General features: G+C 42.6%; 1 protein-coding gene across 1 annotated transcript in view; it reads left to right on the top strand.

Moving 5' to 3' along the window:
- The first annotated feature begins 18543 nt into the window (after positions 1–18543).
- The window catches only part of si:ch211-22i13.2 (uncharacterized protein LOC553945 homolog), a 23872-nt gene continuing 20649 nt past the window's right edge, over positions 18544–21766 (top strand). Inside the window, exon 1 of the mRNA XM_060917900.1 lies at positions 18544–18775. Coding sequence (XP_060773883.1) covers positions 18773–18775 — 3 coding nt within the window. The 5' untranslated portion in view covers positions 18544–18772. The remainder of the gene's footprint in view (positions 18776–21766) is intronic.

Raw genomic sequence — 21766 nt, 5'->3', positions numbered from 1 at the left:
CGTCCGAAAGGCATCATCAGTTCTGTCTGTCTAATAGGGAGTATCAAGTATTTATCCTCTCATGGATCATAATAGAATCCAAATCAGAATGCTGATGGCTGCATTGAAGGTGGCTGATAGATGTCATAGACACCCACCTCTGTTCAGTGATGGTCGTTCCAGGCTGACAAAATTGAACGATCCTCTCTGGCTAAGATGTCTGCCAGTTTTCTGGAAGTCCTCTCATACTCCCGCACTAGTCGAAGGGAACTCATCCCAAAGTGTGTAGAAACATATCTGTGAAGATACTCAGTCGTCCAGGTACATAGTAATCTGTGGTTGGTAGAAGAGAGCAACTGGACTTGCTTGAAAAGTCTTGAAGACGTTTCGCCTCTCGTCCGAAAGGCATCATCAGTTCTGTCTGTCTAATAGGGAGTATCAAGTATACTTGGGAGTATCAAGTATTACTTGATCTATTCATGGTATTCTTTCTATTATGAAGGAACTTTTTCATGGTATTCTAATTTTTTGAGATGCACTAGTATATGTTAGATCCAGCCTTCTCAGAGAGCATTTTGAACAACTCCAGTTCTTACCTGTTAGTACACAGCCTACTAGAAAAGTTGTTTACAGAAAATGTCACATTTGGAACCATGGGTTTGTATTGTATCTGGTGAGACTGACATTCAACATGCAGCTTGAATCTTACAGCACATTTAAACCATCAACTGTTAGTCGTCCTACCAACAAGAAATTTAGAGGTGATGCCAAACAGGCAAACTATGAACAGTTCCTGTTTGGTCCTGTATCTGCATGCAACAGGTCATACAGCCAAATAGGAGGCTGTGGGTAACTGTGGTCACCAGAAAATAGATCAGAAATAGATCATTATGCTACCCAAGCTAGTCTTATATGAACACTATCAGGACATGTTGTGCTTTTGGTGATAAATATCTAACATGATCTAATTGGAGCTTAGACATGACATTTTTTGGAGTGGGACCAATAGATAGTTTTCACATGACGTCACAGAGTCGGGGATTCCCTGGTGGCGGCCATCTTGCGGGGCTAGCTTACCGTACGGGTCACTGAGCACACATTGTAACGCGCGAGTTACATTTATTTATATATTATTTACATTTATAGTTACATTATTACTATTTAAAGCTAGCAATGGTGCACACCTGTTGTATTCACGGCTGTCGTAATAGGTCAGATGATGACGTCAAGCGGAGCTTTTATGGAATTCCCACTGTATGGGAGCACGAAGGCGAGCAAACAAAGAAACTCAGCATACAAAGGAGAAATATATGGCTTGCAAGAATCAACCGCAAGGATTATCAGCCTTCCAAACACAGCCAAGTCTGCTCCGATCATTTTATAAGTGGTAAGTTGTTTAAATAGGAAGTATAAGGATGAGAAAAAAACAGTGAATCGGAAAGCTGCGCACATTTGCGCAGCTTCACGCAAATGTGCGCAGCTTTCCGATTTAAATCAATTCCGATTTAAATCAACTCGATATTATACACACACATATATTTATCTGCAGTGTTGAGAGCTCTAAAATTCCAATGTTTACATACCTTGGCTGTAATTAGGACACGGCTCTCACTTGTTTTTATATGGTGGACTTCACGGACCCAGCCACAGACAAAATAATTGTATGACTCCAGCGACTTGTATGCTTTGAGGTCGTCAAGTGTGTAGGCGCTTTTACTATTCACAAAATAGTTCACAATATCAGGGTACAATATGGATGGCAGCCCTGCAGAGTCACTTGAAAATGCTTCTTTGTCCACTTCGTAGGGATCAATTCCCCCAATCAAGGCCAGTTTGGCTGCATACCGTTGTCATGAGATGTCGTCCAATGTATCCATACTTCCGCTTGCCTGATTTTGCCGACATTGATCTTTATTTTAGAAAACTGACTATATAACTTAATAAATTCGTCTGAGATAATGTAGCCGGTAGTGGCGATGGTCCGTTTTGTTTGCTCCGCAAGATGGTGGCTGGGGGGTGTTCCCCGGAATGCCGTGACGTCAGTGAAAACTATCTATAGATGACTTGCAACCACATGATCAAAATTTGCTACATCATGAGCGTCTGCTATGATGGTGGATATACAAAGCAACTAGGATGGCACTGGCGGCTCGTTAATAGGGGCGATTTGGGCGACGCACTCCCAAACAGGGAGGGAGATTTTTTTTATCTACTCCTACTACCACGGCAACAGTAATGTCATTGTCCAATCAGGCTAAGGTCTTGCCTGGTGTAGCCACGCCCTTTTGGGGCGATTTCTGTCAGGTTCAGATTTGCCCCAAAATCTTTCATTGACACTAATGGTACGTACGTTTTTTTCGAAAATCATGCTCCCAATGCATTTTCTATTAGGTTTTATGTGCTCGCACAAGCAGCGTGCTTACGTCATACGCCTGTTGCGCCGCGCAAGTGTTGCCAGATTGGGCAGTTTTAAGTGCATTTTGGCGGGTTTTGAACATAATTTTGGGCTGGAAAACGTGACTTGCGCGGGAAATGTGTGAACATTCTATGAAGAAGATGGTGAGTGTTGAGTGCAACAATACGATAGCGTCTCTGAAAGAAGTTCCCTTTAGTCGTCGTACCAATGAGGAGAAAACAGCAATCAAACAGCGAGGACCTCCTAGACCGAATTTAAACATCAAGCAAGTGTCTACGAAGGGGGAGAAGACCTACTCAAGAGGTTTTAACAAGAACTGGTACCACCGGAAAACTTGGCTAGCTGGCTATGATGTAGTCAATGCTCTTTTTTTGCTACCCTTGCGTTCTCTTCCATCCTGGAAGTAGCGCAGCAGACGGTACAGTGATATCTGATATTTGAATTTACTAGGCAAAAGTTTTTTTTTGTGTGTGTGTGTGTGTGTGTGTGTGTGTGTGTGTTACCAATGGCAGTTGTTTTACCAGTGGCAGTTTAACATTGCCATGTTTTTGTTTTACCAATGGCAGTTTAACATTGCCATGCTTGGAATATTTCAGTAGCCTCAAGTTCTCTCTGACTTGGTGTAAATTAAGCATATTTTCAGTTTTTATATATTGTACAGTATGTGTTCATTGAAGCCAGCAGCACCTTACCTTTTTTCCAACTTGTTAAGCCAAGTTGCACTGACTACAAAACCTTGTGTAACCTTGTGTGTATATAGCTAAATAACTAAAGCCTTTTGAGTTCATTGATATGCTTGTAATACTTTAAATTTCCTTTTAAGGCATGGCTTTCTGGAGGAATTCTTGGGAAAAAAAACTGCAGAATTTATTTAGAATTATTATTTGTTGTTAAAATGGTGCAATTCCATATAAAAAAAAACACATAATTAAGCTGCACGTTTGTTTGATGGTTATGCTTTTTTTCATCTTTTTCAAAACTTAAATAAACACTTGTTTTGGATTTATATCCTGCCACTTTAATTGCATTCTTTAGAATGAAGAAATTAGAATATGTTTATAATTAAGAATTTGTGTCTACTTATTATAGAATACTGGAAAAATATGAGAAAATAAATGAGTAATGTAATATTAATTGATTGTGATGCCAAATGTTTTGCTTTGAAGGCTTCACAATGAATCTTCCTTAGTTTTAGCCTGGCAAGCCAGACTAAATGTGAATATTTGCCACTCGTAGGCAAAAATATTTTTGGCCGCTAGGCGGGTGGGTCTAGTTTACTAGGCTACCTTAGTTTGCCACCTTTAACTTGTTCAGTGTTGCCACCTAGTGGAGAGAAGAGATATTGTCTATATTGATATCTGAATTTACCAGGCAAAAACAAGTTCGGCCAATTGATTTGCTACCTAGGTCAATTTACTTCAGTCCTGTGGACATTTATGGTCCGTGTAGACATAACGGGGGAAAATTGCCCCCCCTGAAAAAAAATTCAGGAGCCGCCACTGTAGGATGGCAACCACTGAAAGTGTGTCTGTAAACAATGCTGAATTTTCTCAGTATTACCATGATTTGAATGATCGAGTGAGTTTTGACCCATATTATTTAAAAAAGTCAGACTTTTCTGAAGATAAAATGCTTCTACCGATCATTGAGTACAAATACAGGTAAGTTTCATTCAATGCCTTTTCGTCCAATAGAGGGCTCTGAGATGATGCTAAAAATAGTAACACTGCGTGTGCGCGGCCATCTTGGAAGTCACTCGCCCCAGAGCGCTCATAGAGTACACATCATAGAGTACACATTCACCGATTCGTTTCCGCGTTAGAGGGCTTAGAAGCTTGGATTTTTTAAGAATTTAGATATCTGAAGTGATGGAGCACTACTGTGAAAGTTTGGATAAGCAGGCACAGGAGCGTTATGCTGAGAAGGTACGTTTCATTGGGAATGTAGATCCATACACTGTTAGTGAGAAGGAATGGAAAGCTGACCCCAGCTTGTTGCCGCATTTAACATACATAGATCTTGTGAACTATCTAGTGTTTCACCCAAGTCCATTTTGTGAACTAAAAGATTTCCAGAACTACAAGAGTATGGAAGCATACGATAGATTTGTGTCCGGTTGGGTCCGCGATGTGTCGGTGTTTACTGCTGAAGACGGAGAGACAAAAGTGATCAGAGGGAAAGTGTTACACTCGCAGAGTCTATCCCAGCCTAGTCTACACCCCTGGATAATAGTTGACAAGAGACATGCTATTTTGTGTGCACATTGCAACTGCATTGCTGGACTTGGGGAATGTTGCTCCCATGTTGCTTCCCTGTTGTTTTATGTTGAAGCGGCCACGAGACTGAGGGAAAGAACGACGGTCACACAACAGCCGGCATACTGGATGCTACCGGTAACTATGAAATTAAAATAACTATTTTAGTAACTATGAAATTCAAGACAATATTAACCTACCTGTCACAAAGTGATCAGAACAAATCCGGATACAGTCAAGTTGTCCTAAATTTGATCGGTTGATGGCAGCCAGCTACTGTCGTCTCCTCCGCTCGCTTTTCTCCTGTGCTGCAATTCCCTGGTTAGTCACGACTTTAGGGAGTCTGTGGAAGCTTTTGCCACCCTTTTTCCCCCCGGCTACTACAGCCAACAATGGCACACGTATTCGGCATTGTCACCCCTTTTTGCTTCGCTGAACAACAACAATGCACTGACACAGCGCGCTTTGACTTCCAATATGGCCGCCACTGGGTTCGCGCTGACCTCGAAAGCACTCTATAGTTAAGACATTTCATCCAAAGCCTTTTTCATATGCACTATCAATTATTTTATATTTCAGGTATTTGTTTGTTCAAACAAAGGAGGAATTGTCAGTGGAATTTGACTGAAGGAAAACACATTTTTGTAAAGCAAATGAGTGCCATAGTATGTGCACTTCGACACTGAACAGCGTACTAAGGGGGATAACCACATCAGCCCATGCCACTTACTGACCCTGGGATGAGTTCACTCCCTTGTCATTGCAGGCTGCTCGCTTGCATGTCTATATTTCCGGCTGGATCATATTAAATCTTCAGGTGCTGAGCAGCGCTCTCACGGGGGTTTTGTTCGTGAATCCCAGGCTGAGGCGCAGTCCTACCAACCCAAGACCATGCTCTTTCAAAGAGAGAGGCTTAGAGGGAGGTGTCTGTAAAATTTGGCTTCACTGCGAGCTCCGTTGGCCGAATTATTAATTTTTAAAGCCGGCTGGATCATGTTAAATCTTTAGACGCGGAGCAGCGCTCTTGTGGGGCTTTCATTCGCGAACACCAGAATACCTGAAATATAAAATAATTGATAGTGCATATGAAAATAGTTTTTGGACGAAATGCCTTAACTATTGGACAAAATGGTCATTGGACGAAGTGTCCTGATCCCCTCGTCTCCTCTCTGTACTAAGCCTCAGAGTTTCCTTGCCCTTCTTCCGAAACACGGACGGAATTCTAAAAAATTGGAACGTGCCTATCAGTCCTGCGTGCTGTGGTGCGTGCACCTGAAGGTGCGCCTTGGGCTGCGTGCACTGAGTGGACTCCAGCATGTGTGCCATGAACAAGACGCACCTGAGCTCAATTAAGGAACTATGTGTTTGCCTATTTAAGGACTGTGCTGATGCATTAGCATCACTAAGTATTACGATACGCAAGTACACATTACCAAACCTTTCTAGCCATGTTCTTGATTTCTAGTTTCTCAATTCTTGTGCCTGTTTCTTGTTCTCATTCTAGTTTTGCCTTTGATATACTGTTTGCGTCTTGACCGACCCTTTTGCCTGTTATCATGTTTCTGATCTAGTCTGCCCATTTGGACTGTTTGCTTGTGTGTGTTTTACAAGTTTGTGTATATGTATATATACTCTTTGTTACTAAACTGAAAACTTCTGCACATACATCTGCCTCCCTCGCATACCTGACAGAATACTTCACCTTACAATGGATGTAGCAGAAGGTTTCCAGTACTCCATGCCACGCCACTTCCGGAATTTCATATCTCAGCCTCTCGCATCACTTTTCTGCCAGTGTACCAGTGCTTACATGCCTACACCCTACGATGGAGAGTATCACCCGTGTGGATTCAGCATCCAATGTAGCGTCTTTTGTGCGGACCTTGAGGAACCTAAGCCTCCAGAACCCATCTGGGTTACATTCATGATTTCCTGGCTGACTGGACGAGTATGCCAATGGGCCAAGTGCCTCATGAGCAGGGTGCGATTTGTAGGGAGGGATTTCTCTCCTTCTGGTTTTCCTATCCCTACCTCTGCTAAATCATTTTTATCTCTGGTGGGGACATGGACTATCCCCCCTTGATAGCGATGAATGCAACTTAACTGATGCTACTTAAAATCTAACGATCTTCAAACATGCAGCCCATACATCAGAGTAGGCTACTGACAGACGGCGCATCTACACTTAATGTTTCTGAATGTCACCAGACACAATATAAACATTGTAACATTTTAGTGTGGGAACTTGGCCGAGAGCAGTAGTGAAAGCAGGGCCGAGAAAATGAAATGCATTCAAAGCAGCATATCATCATATTTTACAGGACCTGCAAATAAAACAACTAGATTAACACCTGAGAGTGATAGCGCAAGAAATTATGTTGCAATGGAGGTTAGCGCTCATGTACAGGTCGACTCCCAGCCTCACGATGAAGAAAGAAACTCCGAGGTAGACCTACTTGCTAGCGACTCATCTGAGACACATGTGGTAGGAGGGTGCATTGAGCCGGCACGCTTTGCTAAATGGAGAGAGGGTCATGAGTGGCTTGCTGTTAGCACAGACGGGTCAGTCAAGTGCCAAGCTTGTTCTGACATAAAAGATTTAGGGCCACATACACCGGAGAGACTTCATATCGACTCTGCCTTCATTAATGGCATAAAAGCCAAAACCGCAAAGAAATTAAATGACAAGATTAGCAAGTATGGAAATTGTCAGAGCCACATCAAATGCATTGAAATTTTACAAAAAAGACAAGAGACCGCAATTGAGAAGGCAGCTGAGAACAGTGCAGCTCTGTGGCAAAAGCATCATGAACAGTATTTAAAAACTACAGAGTACTGCTTTCACACAGCTTACGGTATATGATCTGCTACACTGACCTCTCATTCAAAATGCAGCCACACCTGGTTGAACTGCAACAACTCAATGGTGTTAACCTTGGCAACATGCTGCATTCTGACAAGGCATGCCGGAATATGCTAGTGTTTATTGCAGAGAAAATGTCAGTGCTTCTAGTGGACTTTATTAAAATCTCACCCGACAAGTTCAGCATTCTCATTGATGAGAGCACAACCATTTCAAATAAAACGTGTCTGATCATTTACATCAGAATTCCCTTTGAAGGGAAGTGCTGCAATTTTTTCTTTCAACTTGCTGAATTACAGTCATGCACTGGATCGGCGATATGTAACACTCTGCTACAGTGCCTTGAGAAGCAGGGCATCTCAAAAGACATGTTGCACTCCAGACTAATTGGTTTTGCGACGGATGGGGCTGGCGCTATGTTGGGTCGATACAGAGGGGTCGCCACACTCCTACGTGAGGAGATTAACCCTAATCTGATCGTCATTCACTGCATGAATTACAAACTAGAACTTGCCGTTCATGACACTGTAAAACAAATAACAGATTTTCAGATGTTCACTGACTCCCTGTACGCCTTTTTCTCTCAAAGTCCAAAGAATATGCAAGAGCTAGAGCTTGCTGCCTCCAATTTGGAGATGCAAGTTCGCAGGATAGGACGGGTATTTGACGTGCGCTGGCTATCCTCATCATGCACATCTGTGATGGCCCTTTGGGAAAGCTACCCAGCCCTGGTCAAACTCTTTGCAGCACTGGCCAAAGACAAATCATGATTCTCCAAAGATAGGGCCAAATGTCAGGGAATTCATTCTAAGATGATACAGTGGCTTTTTGTGGGGGAGATGGTATTAGTGAAAGATGAACTCGAAACTCTTCAGGCCTTGTCCCTCTTTCTTCAGAGAAGAGATGCCACAGCTGTCACTGCCAATACTGAGGTGGACGTTGCCGTGCGGACATTGAGGTCTATGAGGAAGGTCGATGGAGTAAATATAAGATGTCTGAAGGAGGAATTGGGCAGTATGCAAACATTCAAGGGGGTTAATGTGTCTCAGCCAAGTGATGGAGAACGACAAAAGGCAGAGACCTTTAGTGAGCATTTTTTCATCTCCTTGGAAGACAACATTCAGAGCAGGCTCGATGACGAGGGAATTTTTTCTGCGGCAGCAGCGCTGAATCCGTCAAGCTGGCCCTCCGATGAAGATGGACGGATGCTATATGGGGACGACAAACTTCTGACAATTCATAAAACCCTTGCTATAACAGGCACAAATATGCCCACACTCCTCAAAGAATTTCATGAGTTGAAATGTAACGGTGTCACAGGGGAGACTTTGAAAAAAGTGCTCACCACGGTCTCCACACTCCCTGTGTCAACAGCTGAGTGCGAGCGTGGGTTTAGTGAGATGAACCACATCCTCACAGATGAAAGAAAGAGAATGCACATCTCCACGTTGAATAGCCTACTGTTCATTGGTGTTAATGGTCCAGAGGTTGCCTCCTTTCCTGCACACAAATTTGCAGAAATGTGGATAAAAGAGGGCTGAAATGCTGCAGACAATGTCCCGACAGGAAAACCAAAAAAGCCACCACAAATTCGTCACCAGAGCAGACTGTTTACTTAGTCTAGTTTGTCAAACCTGTTCGTGAGTGTTGACATCATGTTGTGCTAGCCTATTTAGGAAATTATTTTTGTGTGTTTGATTGAAGTTCAGATGAAAATGTTTTGCCACGTTGGGATAGATTAATCCACAGACCTGAAAAAGGGCCTGCCTACTTTTTGCGGGGTTTTTTCCATATAGCATCGTAGTCAACATGGTGAAAATTAAAAGTAAAATGTTGCTGCAGATACAATCCTAAGTAATATTGTGGGCCTATTTAGGCAAGTTAAAAAATCTAATGTTCATTTGAATTAAAAAAAAAATCATCCCCCCTTCTGGTTTTTTGACAAATCACGCCCTGCTCATGAGATTAGAGCACCCATGCCTCCAGAGTTCACAGGAGTTTCAGTTTATGCTCTGGTTTATTTATGAGTACTTAGAGAAGAACTCCCATAATTTTTGAGAGGGGGCTATCATGCCTGAGGCCGAAGCAGTGGCAGTAGAGGAGGCCATTGCACTAGAGCGCCTCCTGAAGGCCATCGCTCCAGCGCTCCCTCCAGTGGCCGACTGAGCCAAGGAGACCATTGCTCCAGAGCTCCCCCCAGTGGCTGATGTAGAGACAGCAGAGGAAGCTGTTCCTGAGCCCTTCTTGGAGGCTGTTTCCCCTGAGCTGGTTTCTCAGCCAGAACCAGCAGCTGAATTAATGCCTGAACCAGTGCCTGTATCAGAACCCAGAATGCCTGAACCTGAGCCAGTGCCAGCGTCCGAACCAGTGCCAGAGTCAGAGCCAGAGTCAGTGCCAGTGTCTGCTCCAGAACCAGTGCCAGAGTCAGAGCCAGAGTCAGCGCCAGTGTCTGCTCCAGAACCAGTGCTAGAGTTGGAGCCAGAGTCAGCACCAGTGTCTGTTCCAGAACCAGTGCCAGAGTCAGCGCCAGTGTCAACTCCAGTGCCAGAGGCGGAGCCAGAGTCAGTGCCTGCTCCAGAACCAGTGCCAGAGCCAGTGTCAGAGCCTGTGCCAGTGTCTACTCCAGCACCTATGCCAGCGCCAGTGTCAGAGTCAGCTCCAGTGCCAGAGCCAGCATCAGAGCCTGTGTCAGTGCCTACTCCAGAGCCAGTGCCAGTGTCGGAGTCAGCTCCAGTGCCAGAGCCAGCATCAGAACCTGCGTCAGAGCCAGCGCCAGAGTCAGCACTTGCATCAGCTTCAGTGCCGGTGCCAGAGTTAAGGCCAGAACCTGAGCCTATTCCTGAACCTGTGTCAGAGAATGTCGGAATGACCTCTGCCTCAGCTGGCCATGAAGATGTCTGCATTGTCCCGCTGCCGCCTGGCCATGAAGATGTCTGCGTCATCCCGCCGCTGCCCGGCCATGAAGACATCTGCGTCGTCCCGCCACCAGGTCCTAACCAGGACTGAAGCAACACGCTGACAGAGTTTGAGTCCATGCCTGAGTCCAGTTCTGAGTCTAAGCCAAGTCCAGAGTTCAAAACAGAGCCAAGTCCAGAGTTCAAAAGAGAGCCAAGTCCACAGTTCAAAAGAGCCAAGTCCACAGTCCAAGCCAAGTCCAGAATTCAAGTCATCCCCAGAGCCAGAGTCCTCTACTGAGCCCGAATACAGCCTGGAGCCTGAGTCGAAGCTCGCTTCCTGCTCTGAGCCCAAGTCAGTTCCTGAACTCCTACCTGAGTCTTCTTCAGAGCTTGAGCAAGAGTCCAGTCCAGAGCTCGGGCCATCTCCAGAGCCCAAGTCATCTTTGGAGCTCGAGCACACTTCCAGCCATGTGTCCAAGCCAGTTCCAGAATTCCAGTTTGAGTCATCTCCTGAGCTGGAGCCAGAGTTCAAGTCATCTTCAGAGCTCGAGCACATTTCCAGCCTTGAGCCCAAGCCAGATCCAGAGCCCAAGTCTGAGTCATCTCCTGAGCTGGAGCCAGAGTCCAGCCTGAAGCTCAAATTGCCTTCAGAGCTCAAGCCCAAGCCAGATCCAGAGCTCAAGCCTGAGTCTTCTCCTGAGCTGGAGCCAGAGTCCAGCCCAAAGCTCAACTCATCCCCAGAGCTCGAATCCAGCCCAGAGCTTGAGGCCACCTTCAGTCCTGGATCCAAGCCTAGTCCAAGATTCAAGTCAGTTCTGGAGTCTGAGCATGATTCTGGCCCAGAACCCAAGTCCCCAGCTCAAGCCCACTCCTAGCCAAGAATCCAAGTCATGTCCTGAGCCTGAGCCCGAACCCCCACTGGGGCCAAGTATTATGGATTTTTGCTCCCAGAGGGAGCTCTTTGGGAGGGGGTTCTGTCAGTCCTGTGTGCTGTGACGCATGCACCCGAAGGCTCGCCTCAGACTGCGCACCCACCGAGTGGACTCCAGCATGTGCGCTGTGAATAAGGCGTACCTGAACTCAATTAAGGAACTATGTGTTTGCCTATTTAAAGACTGTGCTGATGCATTAGCATCACTAAGTATTACGATACGCAAGTACGCACTACTGAGCCTTTCTACTCGTGTCCTTTATTTCTTGTTTCTCGATTTTTGTGCCTGTTTCTTGTTCTCATTCTAGTTTTGCCTTTGATATATTGTTTGCGCTTTGACCAACCCTTTTGCCTGTTATCACGTTTCTGATCTAGCCTGCCCATTTGGACTGTTTGCTTGTGTGTGTTTTACACATTTATGTATATGTATATATGCTCTTTGTTATTAAACTGAAAACTTCTGCACATACATCCGCCTCCCTCGCGTACCTGACAGTGCCACAGTCACGAGTACTGTTGTGACCACAATCGTATAGAGCACAAAGATACTATGGCATAGCTAAAAGAATGCTTAAAGCAGTGGAAAAACAAAGAGAGTTGCACATGCGTGACTATGTTTTGTACAGAATGCCGCTTGACACCGCATTTGTATATCCACCAACATGGCCGACATCCGGGTTTCTATTTTTCTTTGATGTCACTTGCAAGTCAAGGATAGTGTGATCAGGGCCCTATACATAATAAAGAAGCTCCCTACATGACACAAACAGGTATCCGGTTATTTAGCACAAAAGTTTTTTATCACAAATCTAAAGTCTTTTAGCACAAATCCAAAGTTTTTTAGCACAAGTTCTAAAATCACTTAGCACAACTCTATGTTCTTTAGCACAACTCTGGATCATGGTCACAATAATTGAAAAAAATACTCATCTTGATATAGGAAGGTGTTTATTATGATTGCTTAGGGACTGGAAGCTGGAATTTCTGCTGCTGTGCATGTTAAGGATCAGTTGTTGATCCCTGAAATGTGAATTGAAAATCCGATTCTTTGGTCTCTTTGGATATTTGTAGTTAAGCCATAACAAACCTTGAATGTGGGGACCTTCATAGATAACTTCAGTCACTTCTGATCATATCACAATTCAACTGACTGTCAATAATTACACGTTTGCCAAATTAATTAACTAGAGGATTATGTCTCTTGCCCCGTTTGACAACATTTGTTTTGCCGAATAAGAGCAGAATCTATTCCTAAAAACTTACTCAAATTATTAAAAGTCCATTTGATATCACATATCACTGTTTTCATATGTATTTGACTAATAAAGCTACAAAGTCTTTAACCAAAAAAAGACCAATTTCAATGACAAAAATGAGAATCATGTCTCCTTAGTAACCAACGATTGTGGTATGTAAACAAACGAAAGAAACTTCCATGAAAGTATCCTAGAACAAATGGTAATTAAATAACAGTGCAGTATAAACATTCAGGAATGACAAAACAACCAAAATTAATATATCAGTTGTTTATGATATGGCAATCATGAAGAAGAAGAAGAAGAAGAAGAAGAAGAAGAGATTATGTTGAGATGTAAGGGTTGTTTGATCATCAAGACAAGTCTCGAAGCTGTGGCTAGTTTACAGGGAAATTCACTTTGTTGCAGCATGTTTATATTTGATTTCAATATTTCTTTTTTTGTTTGTTTTTGTTCAGTACTATCAACCGCTAAAAAACGTTATTTAACACTAAATTATCAAATCAATAAACCACAAACGCTCATTTATAGATTGTACAAAAAAAAATGCAATGCACAGATTATAGACAATTTGCACAAGTTGATCAGATCAAGAACAGCTTGCACTTTATTTGAATAATAATAAACTTTATTGTGTTTTTGCGTCATTCTTTAAACCTGAAATAACAATGGGATAGATGGCAAAAATTTTTACTTCTCTAATCCTATTGTTTTCTTTTAATTGAGCACTTGGTGAACGGAAATGGATGTATATACTATGATATCCACCATAGTGTGGAAATAAGTGTTTTTGGATTTTGTGCTAAAGAACTTAGAGTTGTGCTAAGCAGAGGCGTTGCCAGGATGTCATGCTTGGGTGGGCATTTGGTTTATTTGGGGGGGCAACAAATTACATTTCTTATTGTAGTGTATGTGTATGTATGTGTGTATAAGTCCCCCATTTTCGTGATCAGACGTGTTTCCCATGATTAATAGCGCATTCAGACGGGTATGAGCAAATTAATAGGACAAAGATTTCCTAAATGATAGTTGCTGGTGATTGGTTGAAGCAAAGTGGATAAAATAACATAATGGTGGGAAATCTGCACTGCTTGGAAGAGGTTTTGTTTATTGCTCTTGTGACATTTGCTACTTTTTATCATCATCGTCCTCACCATCATCATCTGCTTGACCCCAGGGAGTTGGGTAGCCCCACTGGGCTCTGAATCTGCTACAAATCCAGTAATGCAGTTTGAACTATAAGATCTTTTGATTGAACTAGGTTTTGATTCCAGTAATTATCACCTACTAATGCTTCCAATTTCACAAATGGCCATTTTTAGTTCTTTACAAGAACAAAAATCTTTTGAAACTCTGTTTTGCGTAATAATTTGGAACAGTCCATTTTTAGTTTTTTTTTTTATTTAAAAAAATACAGTTAGCATTGGAAGGTTCGTTCAAAAACAGTTGATTTGTACACTGATGGTTGATGACTTGAAAATTAGGACAATTGTCATTTCTACTGACTCTTCAGGAAAATCAGTGAAAAAAGTCATTTGCATAATAATTTGGAATGTAGTGTAAGTTGAGATCCATACTCACACATAAACATTCAGAGGGTCAAACATGAAAAAAACAGACACATGAAAAAAAGGTTGGGCTTCATTATGCACCATATCTGCATCTAGTGATAAAAGGAAAGGACCTGTCATTACATGGACTTGTGTGATTAATAGAAGCAATGGAACATTTTTATATCAATATTTTTTCCCTTTTTTATGAATACAAACAGAACTTATAGGCTGCAATATAGGTGTATTAAAGAACTATACCTACTAGAGAACAAGAATAGTGGAAAATTACTCTCAGTCTAGTTAGATAAGTGATCAGTTTCTAGTGTATAACCTGGAATATCTACAGTATTAGTCTGCGGTTAGATTTGGAAAATTCTAAAACAAATTCATTCATATCCAAATTCTTTGTTATTTGTTTTTCATGTGCCAGAATGACTAAATGTGTCTTCCTTGAATGCAGCATTGTTCTTCGGAGAGGTGTGAGAATGTGAGTCAGAGTAGAAAAAGAGCTTTCACATGCAGCTGATGACACACCAATGATGAGTGCGGTGACATACAGTTTATGCAGCATGGGGAAGGCCTCCTTGTACTGCTGGATGCATTTGCACACTTCAGAGAGGTTAGCATCTGTGCTTAGATTATTGACTAACAGTGTTTTTGCCACAGCAATTTCATTTTGTAAGCCCACATAATTAAGTTCCTGGCCTGCAAGCACTTGAAGTGGCTGTAGGAGAGAGGGGTCAAGAAAAGACACAGATGTGGGCAGGAGGAATGATGTCGCCTTCATTAAGTCAACATTTTTTTGACAGAACCTTGTCTCCATTTCCACAATAGCTCTGTCAAGAATGTTGTACATAGCCTTTTTAAATGCCTGATTAGGAGCACTTGCTAGGTTGTTGGAGTCACCATGCCCTATACTTGACAAAATAATGCTACCATCAAGCTGGGAGTTAACTGTCGGTCTCCTTTTAGGTGGATTAGGAGTGCTTCCACAGTGAGAGAAATGCTCCTCCCAGAAGGAGTCGCAACGTAACTCCTTCAGTGTACTCAGTGAGGCTGCCACCACCTCTCCTGCAGTGCATAAATCTACTGTTTGTGACTGGAGAATTGAATTGGCTGGCTTCAGCGCACCAAGCACACGAAGGAGAAATCTACCAGTGTCAAAGAAGTTCAGGCAGTTCAGCTGGATCAGAAGACCACACGCTTCTGTACAGAGGTCAAAAGGAGCAGTGTTATCGTCTGCTACCTCAGACAGAAGCTGCCTGATGGCATCCTCATTGTCAACAATTGATTTTGTGACATCATGATGACTGGTCCATCGGATTTCAAGGAGTCTTTTCAGTGTGGGGGTGTCATATCTATGTACAACATAATGACTGTGACAAAATGTGTTCATTGCACCAGACCAGTCAAAGAACTTCTTTGCTAGAGGCTCAGACTGCATTGCATGTACCACTGCCAGATGTAGTTGGTGATTGTAACAGTGGACATAAGGGATGTCTTTGCCAACTTTGCTCTGTAGCAAGGCCTGGACACCACCCCTCACTCCTGACATAACAGAAGCACCATCATAGCATTGGGAGACCAAATTATTTGCACTGTAACCCAGATCAGACAAATGTGAAAGGATTTGATTGCACATATATTCAGCATTAAGCTGGTCCAATTCAACTAAGCCAATTAAATGTTCCTCTGGAATGGAATTCCGGACAAATCGAATTATTATTGACAGGTTCTCAGTGTTACAGCGGTCCCTGGTGCCATCACACTTGATGCTCATGCCAGGGGTGTCAGCCTCATCATATTTCCTTTTGATTTCTTTTAGAACCATTTTTGCCAGAGTTTCAATTATCTCGTTTTGGATGGTGTTAGACGTGTATTTAGCATTTTCGGGGATGCATTTTGTGATATCCTTCAGTTTTTGATCTTTGAGGAGTGTATACTCGAACAGCCGGATTAAAAGCCCTTCCTCATTCTCAGCCCCGTGAGTGTGCCCCCGAAAAGCCAGTTCATTTACTGCGAGGAATTGTATGACTTCACCTACACTTTTCACATAGTATCTGTTCTTTTCAATCTGAGTTTGACCGAGAAGGTGAATGATACTTTCTCCTGTCTCTCCACGGCGTTGACACTCCTGCCAGGCGGACATCACCCTAATGTGCACAAGGCTGGAAGCGTGCTTGTTAAAGCTACCGTCTTTTTCCAGAGCCTTTTTCCAATTAGTGTACCCACGTTTGGTGAATATGTTGTCCGAATTTAAACTAAATTTGCGACAGGCAAAGCAAAAGCTGGCATCTTGCAAGACTGAATATTCCAACCATGGCCGTGACTGAAACCAGCCTGCACTAAATGACCGGTAGGTTTGGCCAAAAAGGCGTTTTGGATAAATTTTTAGAATGGGCTGAGATGGGCTATCCATGTTTAAATCAAGGGGAACGGAAGACTGTATGCCTGTAACGTTTGTGCAGAGCAATGCATCTTTATCGGTAATATCTGTTGTAGCAGAGGTGCTAGCGTCAACGGGAACAGAGACATGTACGATATTAGCATCCACCAACAAAGATGCAGCGCTTAGCACGGTGTTGAGGCAACTTTGGTTGAGGGCAGAGGTGCTGGGCTGAGAAATGTCCTCAGTATCGGAGGAAGTGCTGGGCACGGGGGGTGAGGGTGTCTGCTTTTTAATGAGAAACCTATGCATGACTATCAGAAGGGAAAGTAAGCAATGTATTACTGTTAACTATTAACTCGGAATCTACAGTACTGCCGTACACACTGACTTTGCTACTACCGCATGTGCGTAGAGCGAGCACGCACGCAGCTTTTTTATATATAGGGTGGGCAGGGCACCCCCCCTCCCTTTCCCTTTCGAAATGGCCAATGAGAAAGCAGTAGAGTGCAAAATGGATTTAAAGGAGAACACAAGACGCCACCTCCGAGCAAAATCGCGCATATTGTGATGATATTCACAGGCGTTTTTTATAGGATGGGCAATCAATTTATCAGGGTGGGCAAGGCTTATCTCAGGGTGGGCACTGCCCCCCCCCCCCCCCCCCCCCCCGTAGACACGCCCCCAGTGCTAAGAGACTTTAGAACTTGTACTAAAAGACTTTGAATTTGTGCTAAAAGGCTTTGGATTTGTGGTAAAATACTTGTGCTAAAAAAACTTTTGTGCTAAATAACCGTAAACCAAACCAACCTCCTTGCCCTGGTTTGGCCTTCATTTGCCTCCTAGAATATGATATTTAAGATGCAAGGAGCAGACATAAAGAAAGTTGGTGAATTCAAGTACCTGGGGTCAAGTGTGCAGGAAAATGGGGGCTGCGATAGTGAGGTGAGAAAGAGAGTGCAGGCAGGGTGGAGCAGTTGGAGAAGGATTTCGGGAGTCATTTGTGATAGGAAAGTCCCAGCAAAAGTGAAAGGTAAGATGTATAAGACAGTAGTGAGACCAGCTATGATGTACGGTATGGATTGGAGACAGTACCCTTAACAAAGAGACAGGAGGCAAAGTTGGAGGTGGCGGAGTTGAGGATGTTAAGGTTTACAATGGGAGTGACAAGGTTGGACAGGATAAGGAACGAGTACATCAGAGGGACAGCACATGTAGAAATCTTGGGAATTAAGCTAAGAGAGATGAGACTGAGATGGTATGGGCGCATCCTGAGAAGAGATGCAGAGCATGTTGGAAGGAGAATGTTGAGGATGGAGCTGCCAGGCAAACGAAAACGAGGAAGGCCAAAGAGGAGATACATGGATGTGGTGAGAGAGGACATGAAAGTGGCAGGTGTGGTAGAGAAGGATGCGGAAGACAGGGAGCAATGGAGACGAAAGATCTGCTGTGGCGACCCCTAATCGGGAGCAGCCAAAAGAAGAAGAAGATGACAGAATAACACTTGCTGGTCACCCGTTCATTAGTAAACTCAGATTTTTAGCTTCCCCTTTTTATCACTCTGTTTTACAAAGTGCTTCCACTATAGATCACTCTTTGCTCACTTTGCACAAAGGATCCCATGATGTAGACATACAAAAAGAGAGCTATAGGCTGTATACTTTATAATGTTTTCACAAAGCCAAAATACACTTTGTTGTTTAATAAATATTGCAAATACTAGTGCTCTATCGTGCACTATATTTTGGCGAGCAAAAGAAATTATTTTGTAGTTTAGTCGAAATCTTGTTGAGTCCATGTTAGGCTATTGTTGCAGTACCGTAGAGTTACGGTAGAGGGCAGTAGGACAACAAATATACTGAGTGAGCAGTTAGTAAAAGAAGTATAAAATTACGTAATTGTAGTAGGCTTATAAAATGGCCTCCTCTTAGCAATGTAGTCTACTTGGCCCTCCATAGCCTGTCGCTCTTTCAGACCCTATATAGTGTACATATGTAGTGAGCAGGGAGAGATTTGGGATTTAACCGCAATGAATGACGGGAAAACAGGTTAACAATAATGGCTTCGCTCTGGTTGTAATCTTATTGAAAGTTTAAGGAAAACGTCTTATCTAAAAATAATAGGAATTAAACAAAAGTAAAATATTTGTATAATGAAGCAGGTATCGTCTGAATAGTAGGAGCGTTTTCGTCACGATTTACACCCTTTCATCCAGACTGGCCTTTCCTTTTTCACTATGGTAAGGTGTAAATATAGTTAGCATTAGCCTAGTGCTAACTGGACAAAATACTCCATTCTAACTTATTCGCTAGTTAATTCTTATTAAGACCCAAACACAGAGAAATGTTCTCGAAGGAGTGTTTGGAAATCAGTGTTTAATGTTCCCTTCATTGTAAGCTGACTTTATTAGTTTTACGGGGGGGACGCGATTTTGAGAAACTGAATTTACAGTTCATTACATTTTATTTTTATCGCGCTGTTAATTTTGAAGTGTAAACTCAATAGAAATCCATTTAACAAATCGCACATGACTTTACACAACCATGTCTATCCGGAACTGATAATCCTACAAACCTCTCAAACGCTGTTTATTGACTGGCCCTCTGTCTCATGTCCCGTGTTTATGCAGCTGTGTTATAATTGCAGCTGTCCCAGCTTCATCTGTCCTCATCCACAATGTTTAATTCATACGACTAAATAATTGAACGTTGATAAAATTGAAACTGGTGTTCTAAACACCTGTGTTAAAGTGTCCCATATGAGCGCCATTATTTTATTTATTTATATATATATATATATATATATATATATATATATATATATATATAATTTTTTTTTTTTTTTTTTTTTTGGTGCATGTTTTGTCTCACTTATTACTGTAACCTTACACTACCGTTCAAAAGTTTGGGGTCACTTTGAAATGTCCTTATTTTTGAAAGAAAAGCACTGTTCTTTTCAATGAAGATCACCTTAAACTAATCAGAAATACACTCTATACATTGCTAATGTGGTAAATGACTATTCTAGCTGCAAATGTCTGGTTTTTGGTGCAATATCTCCATAGGTGTATAGAGGCCCATTTCCAGCAACTCTCACTCCAGTGTTCTAATGGTACAATGTGTTTGCTCATTGCCTCAGAAGGCTAATGGATGATTAGAAAACCCTTGTACAATCATGTTAGCACAGCTGAAAACAGTTGAGCTCTTTAGAGAAGCTATAAAACTGACCTTCCTTTGAGCAGATTGAGTTTCTGGAGCATCACATTTGTGGGGTCGATTAAATGCTCAAAATGGCCAGAAAAATGTCTTGACTATATTTTCTATTCATTTTACAACTTATGGTGGGAAATAAAAGTGTGACTTTTCATGGAAAACACAAAATTGTCTGGGTGACCCCAAACTTTTGAACGGTAGTGTATCTTAAAGGAACAGTCCACCGTATTTCCATAATGAAATATGCTCTTATCTGAATTGAGACGAGCTGCTCCGTACCTATCCGAGCTTTGCGCGACTTCCCAGTCAGTCAGACGCGCTGTCACTCCTGTTTGCAATGTAGCTAGGCTCAGCATGGCCAACGGTATTTTTGGGGCTGTAGTTAGATGCGACCAAACTCTTCCGCGTTTTTCCTGTTTACATAGGTTTATATGACCAGTGACATGAAACAAGTTCAGTTAAAAAAATTGAAACGTGGCGATTTTCTATGCTATGGAAAGTCCGCACTATAATGACAGCCGTACTAACACCTTCTGCGCGCTTCGGCAGCGCATTGATATCTGAGCTCCGTATCAATGCGCTGCCGAAGCGCGCAGAAGGTGTTAGTACGCCTGTCATTATAGTGCGGACTTTCCATAGCATAGAAAATCGCTACGTTTCAATTTTTTTAACTGAACTTGTTTCATATCACTGGTCATATAAACCTATGTAAACAGGAAAAACGTGGAAGAGTTTGGTCGCATCTAACTACAGCCCCAAAAAATACCGTTGGCCATGCTGAGCCTAGCTACATTGCTAACAGGAGTGACAGCGCGTCTGACTGACTGGGAAGTCGCGCAAAGCTCGGATAGGTACGGAGCAGCTCGTCTCAATTCAGATAAGAGCATATTTCATTATGGAAATACGGTGGACTGTTCCTTTAAAGATAAAACTACAAGCAGCATATTTTGCTAGGCCAGGGGTTTTCAAAGTGTGGGAGAGTCAGCCCCCCCTCAGAGAGCAAATAAACAACAGCGCCCCCCCTTACAATTTTTGTTGTTGCTATACTTAATGTTCCATTCGTATTTAAAACAATGGTTGTTGTACACGTTTTTTTTTCTTTTACACATTTTAAACATCTGTGCTTTTTAAAACCTCTTTTTTGCACATTTTAAACATCTGTGCTTTTTAAAAGCATCTTTTTTTTACACATTTTAAACATCTGTGCTTTTAAAAAAAAAAAAATCTTGTTTTACACATTTTAAACATCTCATAGCATCGTTAGCTAGCACCTCTTGGCAGACAACACACTGTGGCAGTGGAGCATCTTCAGATCCAGTCCATGAAAATCCAAACTTTAAAATATAGCTGCAAGCAGCAATGCGGGGCCAAGCAGTGTGACCCAGCCTAAGTTGCCATGGCAACAGAAAGAACTGACCAGGCAGACGGTCATAGGCATGCACAGGAAGTGTTTATAAGCAGAAATGTACCTCCAACCAGATGGTTAGAGGCATGCACGGCTTCACCGTCAAATTCGATTGACTGTGATGGCTGAAATTACTTCAAGTGTACTAGGTGTGTGTGTGTGTGTGTGTGTGTGTGTGTGTGCTAAAAGACTGCTGAGATATGAGCTCAATTATATATGAGCCAAAACACATTTTGGAAACTTATAGCGCCCCCTAATGGCCAAAGTGCACCAAATGTGGTATGGGCACTTATGGCGGGGTGGGGCATAATCCCACCAAGTTTGGTTAAGAAAGATCAAAGGGCTGCCGAGATATGAGCACACTTCCTGTTTCACATCTGCACGGCCAAATTTGATTGGCCGCCACGGCCAAACGCTTAGGAAATTCGAAAAACCGGGTAAGTTTTATGTGCATCTTAGTCCAAAGTTGCCATGTACCAAGCTTGGAAGGAATTGGTCAAAGATTGAGGGAGGAGAAGCATTTTAATTGATTTTCACATATTTCAAAATGGCGGAAAATATACCAGGCGGAATATGACGCCATAGGGTGCGTTGGATTCGTGTTGTCCCAAGG

This window comes from Neoarius graeffei, chromosome 3 (genome assembly GCF_027579695.1).
Source record: "Neoarius graeffei isolate fNeoGra1 chromosome 3, fNeoGra1.pri, whole genome shotgun sequence".
NCBI classification, from domain to species: domain Eukaryota; kingdom Metazoa; phylum Chordata; class Actinopteri; order Siluriformes; family Ariidae; genus Neoarius; species Neoarius graeffei.
The sequence above is the reverse complement of the archived record's forward strand: the minus strand, read 5'-3'. Positions and strand labels throughout refer to the sequence as shown.